General features: G+C 44.7%; 2 protein-coding genes across 2 annotated transcripts in view; both read left to right on the forward strand.

The window, feature by feature from the left end:
* The window catches only part of LOC308475084 (uncharacterized protein), a 65,765-nt gene extending 61,744 nt beyond the window's left edge, over positions 1 to 4,021 (forward strand). Inside the window, exon 5 of the mRNA XM_081001916.1 lies at positions 1,719 to 4,021. Coding sequence (XP_080858042.1) covers positions 1,719 to 3,643 — 1,925 coding nt within the window. The 3' untranslated portion in view covers positions 3,644 to 4,021. The remainder of the gene's footprint in view (positions 1 to 1,718) is intronic.
* The window catches only part of LOC308475117 (uncharacterized protein), a 120,929-nt gene that overhangs the window by 12,249 nt on the left and 89,608 nt on the right, over positions 1 to 19,072 (forward strand). The window lies entirely within an intron of this gene.

Below are 19,072 nucleotides of genomic sequence, written 5' to 3' on the forward strand. Positions count from 1 at the left end.
CTAACACTCCCACAATAAACCTTGAACAGCAAATTCCAGTTTTTTCTGTGAACCATCTTCCTCCAGTTCTGCCTTTTTATACCACGGTTGGGTGTCTGAACTGCCCAGGCATCTTAAATGTCAACTTCAGTGTTGGTATCTGAAGAAGTGAGCATGCAATGAAAGCTCATACTAATAACAAACTCAGTTGGTCTCTAAGGTGCTACTGGAAGGAATTTTTTTTATTTAGCTTCAGAGTTGTGCGGAAAGATAAGTAGCTTCTGTCAAGTTTTCTGTTTTTGTTTTTGCTGCTGTCAGTCTTGGGTTGACCAGAGAGACGACTGACATTGGAGATGGAGGGGATGCCATGACTGGGCCAAACAAAATCCATCCCAGAGAAGAGCCAGGCTTATTGAATCTCAGGTAGTAGTAGCAGTAATAATAATAATAATAATAATAATAATAATAGTAATTTTTATTTTTACTTTGCCCATCTGGCTGGGTTGCCCCAGCTGCTCTGGGCGGCTTCCAACACTTATATAAACCAGAAACATTAATCATAACAATCTGTCCCCATATAAAAAGTACATTAACTTTAAAATGAACAACTTACACTAGTGGCCAAAATTGTGGAAACCTTTTGGAGAAAGTGTATTTCAGAGCTTTGATACCTCATGACACCACTTTTTTGGGAGTAATAGCATAAAACTATATATCAATGGAAAAATAATTTAATGAAGAATGTAATGATTTTCTTCTGTCATGCAGGCACAGTCTCTCATTCTTCGATCATCACTTGCTGTTGTGCACCTTTTCCTGCCTTTACCAGTCTGATTTTGGAGTGACTGAGTCTCTTATACCTCTTCAAAAATATAGACCAGCTTTGGTTAAGTTTTCCTTAATCTTTCTTCTAATTTCTTCATACCTGTAGCCTTGTTCACTTAATAGTACGATTTTACATCTCTTTCTGGCTAACTACCAACCAAATTGATAGCATTCCCATAATACACTGACAAAAGTCAACCTAAGCAAGTTGTGCTTCCCTTTTCTGGTCATATGTCTATAACCTTTGATAGAATACAGATAATTGAACAAATTTTGTTGCACTACATTCTTGATTAAATTATATTTCCATTGCTATATAATATTATGGTATTACAGTCATACCTCGGGTTACAGTCATTTAAGGTTGCTTGTTTTCGGGTTGCGCACTGAGCCGAACCTGGAAGTACCGGAATGGGTTACTTCCAGGTTTCAGTGCTCGCACATGCGCAGAACCACCAAATTACGACCCACGCATGCGCAGATGCAACGCTGCAGGTTGCGAACGCTGCGAGTTGTGAACATGTCTCCCACACAGATCATGTTTGCAACCCGAGCATCCACTGTACTCCAAAAGAAGTAGTGTTATGAGCCATCAAACATCTGAAATGCACTTTTTTCTAAAAGGCTTTCACAATTTTGTTGTTGTTGTTTAGTCGTTTAGTCGTGTCCGACTCTTCGTGACCCCATGGACCAGAGCACGCCAGGCACCCCTGTCTTCCACTGCCTCCCGCAGCTTGGTCACAATTTTACCACTACAGTATATCAAAAAAAGCAACATTCAACAACCCATCAGAATCTAATAAGAAATATGTTGGTTAATGACAAGCCACAAAGGTAATGAACACACACCCAACTCCCTTCAGTTCTTCTTCATTTGTTCCTGAGGCTCGAATCCCTTTTTGTCTCCATTGCAGATTGTGATGAATTGGAAATCGAGAACAAAGGTGAACACGACAAAATCCCCAGAGTGGAGAAGCCATGCAAAAATTTGGAGTGTGGAGACAGCTGCACTCAGAGCTCCAATCTCACTAAGCATCAGAGAATTCATACAGCAGACAAACCCTATCAGTGCATGGAATGTGGAAAGAGCTTCAGGAAGAGCTCAGATCTCACTAAGCACCAGAGAATTCATACAGGGGAGAAACCCTATCAGTGTGTGGAATGTGGAAAGAGCTTCAATAAGAACTCCAATCTCACTTCCCATCAGAGAATTCATACAGGGGAGAAACCCTATCAGTGTGGGGAATGTGGAAAGAGCTTCAGTCGGAGCTCTGCTGTCACTAAGCATCAGAAACTTCATACAGGGGAGAAACCCTATCAGTGCATGGAATGTGGGAAGAGCTTCAATAAGAACTCCCATCTCACTTCCCATCAGAGAATTCATACAGCGGAGAAACCCTATCAGTATGGGGAATGTGGAAAGAGCTTCAGTCACAGCTCTGCTGTCACTAAGCATCAGAAACTTCATACAGGGGAGAAACCCTATCAGTGCATGGAATGTGGAAAGAGCTTTAATAAGAACTCCCATCTCACTTCCCATCAGAGAATTCATACAGGGGAGAAACCCTATCAGTGTGGGGAATGTGGGAAGAGCTTCAGTATGAGCTGCCGTCTCACTTCTCATCAAAGAATTCATACAGGGGAGAAACCCTATCAGTGTGGGGAATGTGGAAAGAGCTTCAGTCAGAGCTCCCATCTCACTAACCATCAGAGAATTCATACAGGGGAGAAACCCTATCAGTGTGGGGAATGTGGAAAGAGCTTCAGTCGGAGCTCCTCTCTCACTTCCCATCAAAGAATTCATACAGGGGAGAAACCCTATCAGTGTGGGGAATGTGGAAAGAGCTTCAGTCAGAGCTCCCATCTCACTAAGCATCAGAAACTTCATACAGTGGAGAAACCCTATCAGTGCATGGAATGTGGAAAGAGCTTCAATAAGAACTCCCATCTCACTTCCCATCAGAGAATTCATACAGGGGAGAAACCCTATCAGTGTGGGGAATGTGGAAAGAGCTTCAGTATAAGCTGCCGTCTCACTTCTCATCAAAGAATTCATACAGGGGAGAAACCCTATCAGTGTGTGGAATGTGGAAAGAGCTTCAGTCAGAGCTCCCATCTCACTAACCATCAGAGAATTCATACAGGGGAGAAACCCTATCAGTGTGGGGAATGTGGAAAGAGCTTCAGTCAGAGCTCCCATCTCACTAACCATCAGAGAATTCATACAGGGGAGAAACCCTATCAGTGTGGAGAATGTGAAAACAGCTTCAGTCACAGCTTTGCTGTCACTAAGCATCAGAAACTTCATACAGAGGAGAAACCCTATCAGTGTGGGGAATGTGGGAAGAGCGTCAGGACAAGCCCCCATCTCACTAAGCATCAGAGAAGTCATACAGGGGAGAAACCCTATCAGTGTGGGGAATGTGGAAAGAGCTTCAATCAGAGCTCCAATCTCAATTCCCATCAGAGAATTCATACAGGGGAGAAACCCTATCAGTGTGTGGAATGTGGAAAGAGCTTCAGGACGAGCTCCCATCTCACTAAGCATCAGATAATTCATACAGGGGAGAAACCCTATCAGTGCATGGAATGTGGAAAGAGCTTCAATCAGAGCTCCAATCTCACTTCCCATCATAGAATTCATACAGGGGAGAAACCCTATCAGTGTGGGGAATGTGGAAAGAGCTTCAGTCACAGCTCTGCTTTCACTAAGCATCAGAGAATTCATAAAGGGGAGAAACCCTATCAGTGTGGGGAATGTGGAAAGAGCTTCAGTCAGAGAAGCCATCTCACTTCCCATCAAAGAATTCATACAGGGGAGAAACCCTTCATTCTATAGCTTTAGGAGCCTTGTTAATGCGCACCTTTTTAACCAGGCCTTTGGCTGATTAACATCTAAGGCCCTTTTAACATGTGGTGGGGAGTTGAGTTACTGATGTGTATTTTGTGTTTTTATGTTGTGCTTTTGTATTGTAACTGTCCTGAGACATGTGGGAACAGGAGTCAACACTTAGAGGCCAAGGGGTTTTTGCCCCCCAATAGTATATTTGAGGGGGCCACCCCCCCAGTTGATAGGCATTGCCATTCCAATGCCCTTTATGCATCATGTGTTTGATTGTGCAAGGCAGGCCTTACCTGGCCCCTTCCTCCAATCTTTTATTCAAGTTGGCACCACTGGGTCGGGTGGTAGACAAATTAAATAAATACATAAATCACCTTCCTTTGCACATGTTTCAGCCTGTCAATATCCTTATTTTTTTATCATTTTTAATATTTATGTGCTTTCATCTGAAGATTTCACAACATAAACATACAAGATAAAAGCATGGCTTTCTCAAAAACAAGAAAAGCCAGAGAAATCTCTCCTCCCCTTTTTCTGGATGGAGTTAAAAACTTTGTTGATCAGGGAACAGCTGTGGAAATAATGCATCTTGATTTCAGTAAGGCTTTTGACGAAGTCCCCCATAATATTTTTGCCTTTAAGCTTCTAAAATGTGGGCTGAATGAGGAAACTGTTAGGTGGATTTGAGTAACCGAACCCAAATTGTCCTCCTCCATGGTTCCTCATCATCCTGGGGAAAAGTGACAAGAGGGGTGCTGCAGGGTTCTGTCCTGGGCCCGTTGTTGTTCAACGTCTTTAAAAATGACTTGGATGAAGGAACTGAGGGGATGCCCATCACATTTGCGGAGGACACCAAATGGGGAGCGGAGGCCAATGTGGCAGAAGGCAGAATGAAGCAACCAAACATCACCTCAACCCAATGGACTGGTGACCCCCTCCTCCTTTTCCTCTCCCCCCAAGCCATCAATACAGCTAACACGATCAATATTCCCCCCAGCCTCACACCTCCACAGAGATCCCCACCCAACACCAGTCCAGGTGACATCAAAAGACACTCCCCATTACCCAACAATCTACAACTCACTCTCAGCACCCCTCCCCATGCCTTAGTAAGTAAATTAATTCCCCTTGTTGCAAGGATTTTTAAGGTACCAGTGAGCCACTCAAATTGTGTCCCAGTATTGACAGATGCAGCAGTGGAGAAAAAGAAAGTGATATTTATTGCTGAGCAATAAGTGACCCAGTGGAATCCTTTCCAAAAGACTGGGCCCCGGGCTCCAGCGCCCTGAGGCTTTATACCTGAGTACATACATGACATAATCGATACAATCGCACACGGCAGCAAAAAGAAAACCAATGAGAGCATTCAAGCCTTGCCCCCTGATCATGTAAAGAGTTCCCTCCCAACTTCTGCTTTTTCAGTCTGAACATGCATTTAACCTTTCCCCTGATTTATGGTAAGAAGGAAGAAAAAGGAACTTCGGCCCTTACGCTCCTACGCGGCCATCTGCTATACCGGGACATTTTGCGGTTAGCATCTTCCTGTTTGAGCTTCTCGGGACCCTGTCTGGACAGGGGGGAAAGTGCCAGCACAGCAGATTTATTGCTTCCCCCTTATGTTAGCGAGACATTGAGAAGATTTAGAACCTCAAAGCCAAAGTGAGAGCATTTGGGTCAAAATTAAGGGAGAGAAGAATAACAGTGACCTCATTGTGGGAGTTTACTATAGATCCCCAAGCCAAACGGAGGACATAGATGATGCCTTCCTGGAACAGATGGCCAAGCATGCAAAAGGAAGGGAGATAGTAGTAATGGGGGACTTCAATTACCCGGATATTTGTTGGATGTCAAACTCAGCCAAGAGCATAAGGTCAAACAGATTCCTCACTGGCCTTGCAGACAACTTCATTGTCCAGAAACTGGGAGAAGCAACAAGAGGAACAGCCATTTTAGATCTGGTCCTAACCAATGTTGATGACCTGGTTAGTGGGGTAGAAGTGGAAGGATCATTAGGCGCGAGTGATCATGCTCTTCTTAAGTTTACTATACAGCGGAAAGGAGCAGCCAAGCATACTAGGACTCAATTTCTTGACTTTAAGAAAGCTGACTTCATAAAACTTAGGGAAGTGCTGGGTGAGATCCCATGGACAGTAATACTAAAAAGAAAGGGAGTTCATGATGGCTGGGAGTTTGTTAAGAGGGAGATACTAAAAGCACAACGTCAGGCAATACCAATGAGACAGAAACATGGAAGGTGCCTAAAGAAGCCAGGGTGGCTATCTAAAGAACTTTTAACTGAGTTAAGATTTAAAAAGGATGTGTACAAAAAATGGAAAAGGGGGGAAACCAGCAAAGAGGAATTCAAACAACTAGCCAGCACGTGTAGACACAAAGTCAGAAAAGCTAAAGCACAGAATGAACTCAGGCTTGCTAGAGAGGTTAAAAGCAACAAAAAAGGCTTTTATGGGTATGTCCGTAGCAAAAGGAAGAACAAAGAAACAGTGGGGTCACTCAGAGGAGAAGATGGTGAAATGCAAACAGGGGACACAGAAAGGGCTGAACTCCTCAATGCCTTCTTTGCCTCAGTCTTCTCCGATAAAGAAAACAATGCCCGACCTGAAGAATTTGGAGCAAATGATTCAGCAAAGGAAACACAGCCCAGAATAACTAAGGAGATAGTACAAGAATACTTGGCTAGTTTAGATGTATTCAAGTCTCCAGGGCCAGATGAACTGCATCCAAGAGTATTAAAAGAACTGGCAGATGTGATCTCAGAACCACTGGCAGACATCTTTGAGAATTCCTGGAGAACGGGCGAAGTCCCAGCAGACTGGAGGAGGGCAAATGTTGTCCCTATTTTCAAAAAGGGGAAAAGAGAGGACCCAAATAATTACCGCCCAGTCAGTCTGACATCAATACCAGGGAAGATTCTGGAGCAGATCATTCAGCAAACAGTCTGTGAGCACCTAGAAAGGAATGCTGTGATCACCAATAGTCAGCATGGATTTCTGAAAAATAAGTCATGTCAGACTAACCTGATCTCGTTTTTTGACAGAATTACAAGCCTGGTAGATGAAGGGAACGCAGTGGATGTAGCCTACCTTGATTTCAGCAAGGCATTTGACAAGGTGCCTCATGATATTCTTGTAAAGAAGCTGGTAAAATGCGGTCTTGACTATGCTACCACTCAGTGGATTTGTAACTGGCTGACTGACTGAACCCAAAGGGTGCTCATCAATGGTTCCTCTTCATCCTGGAGAAGAGTGACTAGTGGGGTGCCACAGGGTTCTGTCTTGGGCCCGGTCTTATTCAACATCTTTATCAACGACTTGGATGATGGACTCAAGGGCATCCTGATCAAATTTGCAGATGACACCAAATTGGGAGGGGTGGCTAACACCCCAGAGGACAGGATCACACTTCAAAACGACCTTGACAGATTAGAGAACTGGGCCAAAACAAACAAGATGAATTTTAACAGGGAGAAATGTAAAGTATTGCACTTGGGCAAAAAAAATGAGAGGCACAAATACAAGATGGGGGACACCTGGCTTGAGAGCAGTACATGTGAAAAGGATCTAGGAGTCTTGGTTGACCACAAACTTGACATGAGCCAACAGTGTGACGTGGCAGCTAAAAAAGCCAATGCAATTCTGGGCTGCATCAATAGGAGTATAGCATCTAGATCAAGGGAAGTAATAGTGCCACTGTATTCTGCTCTGGTCAGACCTCACCTGGAGTACTGTGTCCAGTTCTGGGCACCACAGTTCAAGAAGGACATTGACAAACTGGAACGTGTCCAGAGGAGGGCAACCAAAATGGTCAAAGGCCTGGAAACGATGCCTTATGAGGAACGGCTAAGGGAGCTGGGCATGTTTAGCCTGGAGAAGAGGAGGTTAAGGGGTGATATGATAGCCATGTTCAAATATATAAAAGGATGTCACATAGAGGAGGGAGAAAGGTTGTTTTCTGCTGCTCCAGAGAAGCGGACACGGAGCAATGGATCCAAACTACAAGAAAGAAGATTCCACCTAAACATTAGGAAGAACTTCCTGACAGTAAGAGCTGTTTGACAGTGGAATTTGCTGCCAAGGAGTGTGGTGGAGTCTCCTTCTTTGGAGGTCTTTAAGCAGAGGCTTGACAACCATATGTCAGGAGTGCTTTGATGGTGTTTCCTGCTTGGCAGGGGGTTGGACTCGATGGCCCTTGTGGTCTCTTCCAACTCTATGATTCTATGATTCTATTCTAAGAACAAGGGAAGCGAACTGGGGCAGAGTTCATTTCGGATTCTTCCGATCTAAGCAATTTGCTATAAGCTTTTGCAGAAGCCGTCATGATTCAAACATGGATTATATAAAAATCATTATAAGGATATATGGTTATATGGCTAACTGATTCTATGAAAAGCATAAGGGTAAAATTCCTCCAGGTGGTCCTGCTTCACCCTAACCTCAATAAAACAATCCACAAACAGGCTAAAATCTGACAAACAAGCAGCACATCGGGGCTGCCAGAGCATATCAACACCCTCATCCCTACCCCAACTTACCAGTGATGTTAATAACATTAGCAACATTGCTTATGGACCCTATATCCAACATAGGCATCACAAAGACGGTTGGAGGATGGATGGTGGCCAACAGATTGAGGTTGAATCCTGTCAAGACAGAAGTACTGTTTTGGGGGGACAGGAGGCGGGCAGGTGTGGGGGATTCCCTGGTCCTGAATGGGGTAACTGTGCCCCTGAAGGACCAGGTGCGCAGCCTGGGAGTCATTTTGGACTCTCAGCTGTCCATGGAGGCACAGGTCAATTCTGTGTCCAGGGCAGCTGTGTACCAGCTCCATCTAGTACGCAGGCTGAGACCCTAGCTGCCCACAGACTGTCTCGCCAGAGTGGTGCATGCTCTGGGTATCTCCTGTTTGGACTACTGCAATGCGCTCTAGGTGGGGCTATCTTTGAAGCTGACCCGGAAACTACAACTAATCCAGAATGCGGCAGCTAGACTGGTGACTGGGAGCGGCCGCCAAGACCATGTAACACCGGTCTTGAAAGACCTACATTGGCTCCCAGTGCGTTTCCGAGCACAATTCGAAGTGTTGGTGCTGACCTTTAAAGCTCTAAACTGCCTCGGTCTAGTATATCTGAAGGAACGTCTCCACCCCCGTTGTTCTGCCTGGACACTGAGGTCCAGCACCGAGGGCCTTCTGGCGGTTCCCTCGCTGCGAGAAGCCCAGTTACAGGGAACCAGGCAGAGGGCCTTCTCGGTAGTGGCGCCCGCCCTGTGGAACGCCCTCCCACCAAATGTCAAAGAGAACAACAACTACCAGACTTTTAGAAGACATCTGAAGTCAGCCCTGTTTAGGGAAGCTTTTAATGTTTGATGCATTATGATATTTTAATACTTTGTTGGAAGCCGCCCAAAGTGGCTGGGGAAGCCCAGCCAGATGGGCGGGGTATAAATAATAAATTATTATTATTATTAAGACACTTAACACCGTTTCACTGACCACTTCCTATCGCAAACAACAGGGAGGATGGCCTGACTTTGCAGGGCAGAGCTTGCAGGGCAGCAGTTGAAGAAGGAGCAAACTGGGTTTTCGTGTGTGTGTGTGTGTGTGTGTGTGTTTCTTTGTGGCTGATTAGCTGCTCTCCCTGTGCAGTTTGATCCATCTTTTAGATTCAGGGGAGGTAGTCTCAAACGTTTGTTGGGGGAGACCTAGGTTTTTTGGGGGGGGAGTTATTTGTCCTGTCTTCATGCTTTTTATGATGGAGGACTGCTGTAACCACCCCCAACGACACGTTCTCAAGATGGAGGGGAAGGGAACAGCTGCAGTCGCCTGCGGTTCCTGCGCAATGTTTGCCATCTTGCCAAAGGTTGCAGGCAGCTTTACCTGCAGCAATTGCATGTTGATTGCCCTCTTAAAAGACAAAGTCCAGCAACTGGAGGAACGTGTAGCTACCCTCCAAAGAATTAGAGAGCTGGAGCTCTTCTTGGAAGCAACAGAGCACACCGTCTCCACCAAGGAGGAGACAGGGGACTCCCCTGTGAAGGAGGCTAGTTCACCAACACAGGAGCCAGATATATGGAGAAACGTGACTCAAAGAAGTAGGAGGCCCAGGGTTCGCTCTGATCGTTTAGAAATACACAATAACTTTGAGGTCCTCTCCCCTAGCAGGGGAGACGAAGAGCAGACTCCATTTGAGGATCTCTCCCTCATTACAGTCGATCAGGTATATGAAGATGAGCAGCAAAGTCAGTCCTCAGGGAATGTGCAGGCGACCTTGGAACGGACAGCTCACGCAAGAACCCAGACCAGACCTAAGAGGAGGCGTGTAGTGGTGATAGGGGATTCCCTACTGAGGGGAACAGAAGCAGTGATCTGTGGGCCTGACAAGATGTCTCGGGAAGTGTGCTGTCTCCCTGGGGCTAAGATCCAAGATGTAACTGAACAACTGCAAGGAATCATAAAACCCACTGACTCCCCAGAGGACAGGATCACACTTCAAAACGACCTTGACAGATTAGAGAACTGGGCCAAAACAAACAAGATGAATTTTAACAGGGAGAAATGTAAAGTATTGCACTTGGGCAAAAAAAATGAGAGGCACAAATACAAGATGGGGGACACCTGGCTTGAGAGCAGTACATGTGAAAAGGATCTAGGAGTCTTGGTTGACCACAAACTTGACATGAGCCAACAGTGTGACGCGGCAGCTAAAAAAGCCAATGCAATTCTGGGCTGCATCAATAGGAGTATAGCATCTAGATCAAGGGAAGTAATAGTGCCACTGTATTCTGCTCTGGTCAGACCTCACCTGGAGTACTGTGTCCAGTTCTGGGCACCACAGTTCAAGAAGGACACTGACAAACTGGAACGTGTCCAGAGGAGGGCAACCAAAATGGTCAAAGGCCTGGAAACGATGCCTTCTGAGGAACGGCTAAGGGAGCTGGGCATGTTTAGCCTGGAGAAGAGGAGGTTAAGGGGTGATATGATAGCCATGTTCAAATATATAAAAGGATGTCACATAGAGGAGGGAGAAAGGTTGTTTTCTGCTGCTCCAGAGAAGCGGACACGGAGCAATGGATCCAAACTACAAGAAAGAAGATTCCACCTAAACATTAGGAAGAACTTCCTGACAGTAAGAGCTGTTCGACAGTGGAATTTGCTGCCAAGGAGTGTGGTGGAGTCTCCTTCTTTGGAGGTCTTTAAGCAGAGGCTTGACAACCATATGTCAGGACTGCTCTGATGGTGTTTCCTGCTTGGCAGGGGGTTGGACTCGATGGCCCTTGTGGTCTCTTCCAACTCTATGATTCTATGATTCTATGATTCTATGACCTTGAACAAAGAACTCCATGCCAGCTGAGACCTAGGACCAACTGGCTAAATGCCAGATGGCCCATGATACCCCAAATAAACACCTATATGACTACATAGGGGATACTTTCTGCAACCCACCCCCCACTCTTTAACCCAAATCTAATTTTAACCTCTAGGTCAGCGCAATTTCACTGGTTTGATGGACAATACAAGGTGAGAGACACAGGGCAACCCAAACTGGCTGGCATGGAATCACTCTATATAGTAGATAAGCAAGATGGCTAGCTTAAAAGCAATTACATTAAATGTGAGGGGGTTGGGAAATCCCATCAAAAGAAAATGCATCACCTTGTATGTAAACACCATGAAACCACACATCGCCTTCCTACAATAAATACACAACCCTCCCAAACTCCTGAGCGATCCCTGCTTCAGTCAACAATGAGTTGCACCTGGCTCAGCGAAGTCCTGTGGAGTAGCCATAATACTCAGTAGAGACCTGAACTTCAAAGCCGCAACAGTCCTCAAAGACAAAAGAGGCAGACTCATTTTTGCTAAAGGGACACTAGATGGCAAAACTAAACTGACAATTGGCTCCATATATGCCCCAGACTTGAAACAGCTAGAGTTCATCCAAAAAACATTAAACAAGTTCCTCTCCTCCGAAGGGGAAGCAATTCCGGGGGGGTGACCTCAACCTAAGTATGAAAAGTATATCCCTGAAAGACACCCCCCTACAACCCCATGGGCAACCTTCCTCCGAAGGAAACCCCAACAATTAGGAACTCTTACAATTTGCTAAAAATGCTAAAAACAGGGGTCTCTGACATTTGGGGTGAAGAAAACCCAGGAGACACCAGCCACACATTCTTGTCTGGGCGCTATGGCACAGTGTCCACCTGGACAGCATTCTGCTCACACAAGGTCGGATCCCCTCAGTAGAATCAATCAACGTAGGTAACATTAAAATCACAGATCACGCCCCAGTAGAAGTTACCCTCAAAATAGGAGGGGGGACACAAGCCACCCCATCATGGTCCTTCAGTCCCATCCTAACCACAAATAAACAGAGAGAGTCTCACAAAACTCTCCAAAACTACTTCAAGGAAAACAATGTAGACAGCAAACAACCCCTCTCCTATGGGATGCAATGAAAGCGGTCACCAGAGGAGCTTGTATAAAAGAGAAAGCATCCCTTAAAAAACAAACCTCCTTAAAAGTTAGCAAGATAGAACAAGACATCACGGCCCTCTCATCATGCTACAAACAAACAGGATCTAAAAAAGTCCTTAATGTTGTGATATGGATGCAAAGCAGCTGCAAACTGCTAGCTTGAAAACAAAACATGATGGGAATGTTGGGACTGTCCATGGGAAACAGAGGGACAGTCAGTTCACAGGGCAATGCACCGGAATAAGCTCAGAGTGTAATATGAGCTCTTCCTCTTGCTCTTGTACAGGAAGTACAGGAAGTCTTTGTCACTTGTTTTCCGATGCTTGAAGAGAGCAGACATGATTTCTGTTATGCTGAAGAGTCAGAAATAAAGCAATGTAAATGGATGTTTCTGACCATCTCTTTCCCCTACGGGGGGGGGGCAGGAAAGAGTGGGTGTGCTCTTCCCACGCTGGGGAGGGTCGCCTATCAAGATCTGCCTGGACTGCCGGGACGTGGGCAGCCAGAGTAGATCATCGGAACTCAAGCCGGGGGCCTGGGAGAGTTGCCAGCTTCTCCCGATAGAGGCTTGAATTCCAACATCTGGTAGCACGGAGCTGATGGTTTTGCTACATGAAAGTAGCTAAGAGGTCGATGGATCGTATTCATCCTCTGCAAGGAGATAAAGGAAGATATGGTAGCGAGCGGATGGAAGCTACAAGGACGGCTGAGCACCGGTGGAGGCGTTTTTACTGATAAGCTACGAGCAACGGAACCCCTAAAGGTATGCTGAATGTTTGATGGCTAAAATAGTGAACGCAGATTGATTCTTCTCTGGTTCACAGAAGCTGCTTTTGGATAAACCAGCACTGAGAGAGAGCCACATTCTTCACATTCCTTAGGACTGATAAGCTCTGCTACTGCAATCTGCCAAGTCCAGTTGCTAAGCAACGAGACGTGAATACTTTTCAGCTACTTCTGAGCTAGTTAGCCTTGAAAAGTAAAGAGGAAAATTACAAGCCAACGCGGAAGTGAGGCTGGGGCTATGAGAGGCTGGAAAAACACTGGTGGTTTGTCTGTTATCTCACTGCTCTTGGAGGGACTTTCCAAAGCAGCCTGTGCTTTAGCTGCCAGGTGCAAGGCAGTAAACAACCAATAGACTTTTGGATTTTACCAGTGTGTGACTGAGAGCTGAGGCTTGGATTCACAATGGATGCCAAGAAGGGGGGAGGCTTACCTTACCCACCTCCACTGACTAATGACAACTATTCCTCATGGTCTGTAAAGATGAAAGCCCTGCTTCAGAATCAGAGGATTTTTGGGGTGATTGATAATCCCATCCCTGCTGCACCTACGCAAGAGTGGAATTCACAGAATGTGAGAGCCAGGACGGCTATTATTCTGTGTGTCTCAGATGAGCAACTTGTTCATATTGGAGATGAGGAACACGCACGTGAAATTTGGTTAATATTGCAGAGAATCCACCAAAGAGATGCTGGTGGTACAGCGTTGCTGCATTTTGAAAAGCTGACAAATATGAGGCTAGCACCTGATGCAGATGGGCAAGCGCATTTGACAGAGATGAAATTCTTATGCCAGCAGATGGTGCAACACAATTTCCCTCTACAGGAAGAGATATTCTGTTTTATGATTATTAACAGCCTAAGTCAGACTTACAAAACCGTTGCAAGTCAACTGGGTTTTCTACCTGCCGCCGATCTTACCGTGGAGAGAATTTGTTCCGTGGTTCTCAATGAGAGAGACCGCCTTGCTGCAATAGATGTCGCTGACAGGGGGAGCGAAGCTCGGAGATCTAGCGCCCCACTGCTATTGCTAGTGAAGAACAGGCTGTAGCTTTGAACGTTGTCCGTTGCTACAATTGTGGACAGACTGGGCATCTTCAGCGCAACTGTAAGAAGCCATGTCAGCAGAAAGGAGCTAAGGGGAGCTCTGCAAAGCCTGAGGCGTCAGGCAAAAGTCGTACCAAGTCCCAGGTGAAACCTGCAAAGGCATTGCTCTCAACAAAAGCCGCATTTTCAGTGGAAAATGCTTTTGTTATTGACACTGGAGCAACGCAACACATGACATCGCGCCAATAACTGTTTTCTACGTTTGAGAAGCAAAGCTTCACTGTGAAACAGGCCAACGGTCAGGAGATCCAGGTGACCGGATTCGGAACTGTTTATCTGGAGAGTCTGAACTTGACAATTAACAATGTGTATTTGGTTCCTGATTTGAAGTTCAATCTGTTGAGTGTTTCGCAGATCACAAAGAAAGGACTGGTCTTGTCCTATGATAAGGAGAGCTGCAAAATCTTCAAAGATGGAGAGCTGTATCTTTCTGCCAGAGAGAAAGATGGACTATATCTATTGACATTTGAGGAATCTGATTATAATATGTCTATTGCATGTGATTCTAACATGATTTCTCTTGCAGGTGTGTCGAAAAACGTCCAGAAGGCGACGAAAGTAACCTGTGCATTTCAGCGGGTGTATGTTGATGTGATTGGTCCTCTAGCACCATCTAGAGGCAATGCAAGATACTATCTTGTGTGTGTTGATAATTTCTCTCATTATGTGTGGATATTGCAGAGTCCAAAGGAAGCCTTAACAAGGTTTAAAGAGTTTTGTGATAGAGTTAAAAGTGTTCATGATGCTAACATTGATTATCTTTTCACAGATGAAAAGCCAGTTTTTCTTTTTCAGAATTTTCAGGATTTCCTGGAAAAGCAAGGGATACAACATAAAGTTGCTGTTTCTGAAGGTGCATGGAACAAAAGTGTTTGTGTAAAAGTGAACAAAGAATTGCAAAATGGTATGAAGGCGCAATTGCTGAGTTCACATTTGCCACATGAGTTTTGGGCTGAATCTTTATTGTGTTATTGTTACTCTTGGTTGAGAAAGGTTTCAGAAGATATGGAATGTTCTCCTTTTGAAAGGTTATTCCACAGAAAACCTTCTGTAGCCCATTTTAAGGTTTTTGGGTCTCATGTGAAGACTGAAGCTCCAGGTGGAGTAAAGAATGCCAGAGGCATTTTTGTGGGTTATGAAAAGGGTCTCTACAGAGTAATTTTGTCTGAATCTGGTCAGGTGATTCTCACAAAATTTCTAGAGAGTGCTCCTGAACAGGAGAGAGTAATTGTTCACACATTTCCCACTGAGGACAATTCAGATGATGATTCTGATTTTTATGATTACAGTGGTACTGAAAGTGACACAGATAGCTCAAAGAGCTCTGTTGACACAGTGATTGAGAGGAAATCTTACAAAATGTCTAGACCTTCACAGGTTAAAGATGAACCACTGTTTACAATTGGAACTGGTTCTCCAAAGAGTCCTGAGAATGAACCAGTAAGCAAAGAGGATCAGCACCTCATACGCAGGTCTGAGAGTATTACAAAGGGTGTACCACCCAAGAGGTATTCTAAAGAGTTTGCTAACTCAGCTGTTGCATGTGTTCCTATTGTTGACAACTCAAGACAGGTTAAAGGTGTGTCTAAGTCGGAGACAAAGACACAACAGGGAGTTGCTAAGCGTAACACTACATTCCCTAGCCAATGTAGTGCAAATGCACTCATTCCTTGGAAGTCAGACAACCAGAGAGGTACACTGGTGAAACCAGTGGCGGGTAGTTCCAAGGGTGGAACTGAAACAACAGGGGATTGTTATATGTACAACAACTGTTTGTTTTCTTCTCTGGATCAAGCTTTGTTCGCAGCGCACATTGATTCATATGGGGGAGTATGTTACGATATGGATGCAATGCAGCTGCAAAGTGTTAGCTTGAAAACAAAACATGATGGGAATGTTGGGACTGTCCGTGGGAAACAGAGGGACAGTCAGTTCACAGGGCAATGCACCGGAATAAGCTCAGAGTGTAATATGAGCTCTTCCTCTTACTCTTGTACAGGAAGTACAGGAAGTCTTTGTCACTTGTTTGCCGATGCTTGAAGAGAGCAGACATGATTTCTGTTATGCTGAAGAGTCAGAAATAAAGCAATGTAAATGGATGTTTCTGACCATCTCTTTCCCCTACGGGGAGGGCAGGAAAGAGTGGGTGTGCTCTTCCCACGCTGGGGAGGGTCGCCTATCAAGATCTGCCTGGACTGCCGGGACGTGGGCAGCCAGAGTAGATCATCGGAGCTCAAGCCGGGGGCCTGGGAGAGATGCCAGCTTCTCCCGATAGAGGCTTGAATTCCAACACTTAAAGCTATAGAACAAAAACGGAGAGAACTAGATTCCCTAGAAATCAACAAAATAATGATCAACATTCCATACTCTAAACAACACTCCTGTGAGTATGGAGGGGAAAGCTCCAGATTATTAGCAAAGAGGTGTAGGAAAAAAGGAATACATTGCATCACCAAAAAGATCCCAGCTCATCTGGGCACAAGTCCCCCGTGGGTCCGTGCGGTCAGTAAAAGAAGGAAATTCCAGCCAAGCAATTTGGAGCAAAACAGCAGCCAGTAGACTGAGATCCTTTCTTGTTGCGCAACAGGTTCAACAGCAGCGAGGGAACCCAGAGCAATGGGGCGACATTGGCTTTTAAAGCTTCCCACCATATCCCAGAATGCAGTTCGTACAGCATCATCAATACGTCATTGCTACACCACTAAAACGTCAGAAAGGGGAGGGTTACACAAGATTAACATAAGGAAAATGAGTCAGTGCAAGACCCAAGGATAGGATTAGCATAGGCAAACAAGTCTCAAGTACCCACCACCCAAAAGTACAACTGGACCCCTTGGCAAGTCTGGGGATGGGATGAGGCTTTCCAATAATCAGCTCAGCAATTGTCACCTCTGGGCACTTTCTGGAGTCCCTTTTCCAAGGGCAAAATAGCATTGGAATGGAGGAAACTGGCAAAGGACTTCATTATTATCAAAGGATGGAGGTGTATAATTTGGATAAAAAAATTGGCTTCCAGATGGAAAAATCAAAGTTGGAAACAGAATTGTTAGACCCTAAAGTTAAAGTTCGTGTGCTTGCACACGAAAGCTCATACCAAGAACTAACTTAGTTGGTCTTAAAGGTGCTACTGGAAGGATTTTTTTTATTTTGCCTAAAGTTAAGAATTTGTCAAGAATGTATAACTTGCTGTTGAAATGGAATACTCAAGATGAAATGGTGAAATCTGCTATGATTAAATGGGCACAAGATGTTGGACATAATATTATGATGGCTGACTGGGAACAGTTATGGACCACTGGTATGAAGTTTATGGCATGCAATGCCTTGAAAGAGAATTTAATGAAAATGATTTATAGGTGGTACATAACACCAGTCAAGCTTCCAAAAATCTATCATTTGCCCGATAATAAATGTTGGAAATGTAATGAAACTGAAGGTACATTCTTTCACCTTTGGTGGACGTGCCCAAAGATTAAGGCATTCTGGGAGATATCTATAATGAAATGAAAAAGGTATATAAATATACCTTCCTGAAGAAACCAGAGGCCTTTCTCCTGGGCATAGTCGGCCAATTGGTGCCAAAGAAAGATAGAACTTTCTTTATGTACGCTACAACAGCAGCAAGAATACTCAACGGGAAGTACTGGAAGACACAAGAACTGCCCACCCGAGAAGAATGGCAGATGAAAGTGATGGACTATATGGAACTGGCGGAAATGACTGGCAGAATTCGAGACCAGGGAGAAGAGTCGGTGGAAGAAGATTGGAAAAAATTTAAAGTATACTTACAGAAACATTGTAAAATTAATGAGTGTTAGAAGGATGCGGGAATGAATTAACATGGTTTTAGTAGAAATGCAACAAAGAATTAAGTAAAAGTTGATTGATAATGGGTTAAATTGAAAAAATCTAAGGTTAGATTGTTAAAACTATAGAATCAAAATTGAGAAAGATGGGAAGAACTTGCTGAAATAGTGAACTGAACTAGAATACAAAAAAAGGGAGGTGTGAGGAGGTCGATGAAATAAGTTAAGGAAAGGTAAAGACATGGAATATTGGATGTGTTTTTTAGCTTCTTTTTTGTCTGTTTTTTTGCTGTATTATTGTATGGCTTTTATATGTTTTATATGTTTTGTTATTTTTTTTCTACTTTATTGTTATTTCTTTTTTTCTTCTTTCTTCTGTAATCTTTAAACTTTTAATAAATATCATTTAAAAAAAAAAGAAAGAAACTGGCAAAGGCGTTGATTTGATATGATTTATAAAGTGAGATATCTTCCCTGAGCTGTCAAGGCAAAAGGATGCATTCAGGTATAATATTTGTAACATTTAACAATTTAAAGGTGCGCCCCCCCCCGTCATTTCTGTAACAGCTCCCACTTTGGAGATAAATTTGCTTAGGTTCCGTAGGAATCGCAAATATTTTCTCCACATTTCACTACAGTTCACACATAGACATATTTCCCACCCCCCTTTGGTCCTGTATGTTATATAGGTAAAGGTAAAGGAACCCCTGACCATTAGGTCCAGTCGTGGCCGACTCTGGGGTTGCGGCGCTCATCTCGCTTTATTGGCCGAGGGAGCTGGTGCACAGCTTTCGGGTCATGTGGCCAGCAGGACTAAGCCGCTTCTGGCGAACCAGAGCAGCGCACGGAAACGCCGTTTACCTTCCCGCCAGAGCGGTACCTATTTATCTACTTGAACTTTGACGTGCTTTTGAACTGCTAGGTTGGCAGGAGCAGGAACCGAGCAACGGGAGCTCACCCCGTCGCGGGGATTCTAACGGCCGACCTTCTGATCGGCAAGTCCTAGGCCCTGTGGTTTAACCCACAGCGCCACCCGAGTCCCTGAGATAGTTATTAGGTCCATAGATTACCATCTCGCATATATTCAACACATAAAACAGCGGCAATTTGTAGTTGACAAAGGAGAGCTGGAGACAGAAAGGGCCCCATTCCCTTCCAGAGCTGAGGGCTGCATCCAAGCTCCATCCGGCCCTGGGGGGCCCTCTTCCTCTGGGCCCCCAGCAGCCTTGGCCTCAGGC

Source organism: Podarcis pityusensis (genome assembly GCF_964106645.2).
Source record: "Podarcis pityusensis genome assembly, chromosome: 4".
Taxonomy (NCBI): domain Eukaryota; kingdom Metazoa; phylum Chordata; class Lepidosauria; order Squamata; family Lacertidae; genus Podarcis; species Podarcis pityusensis.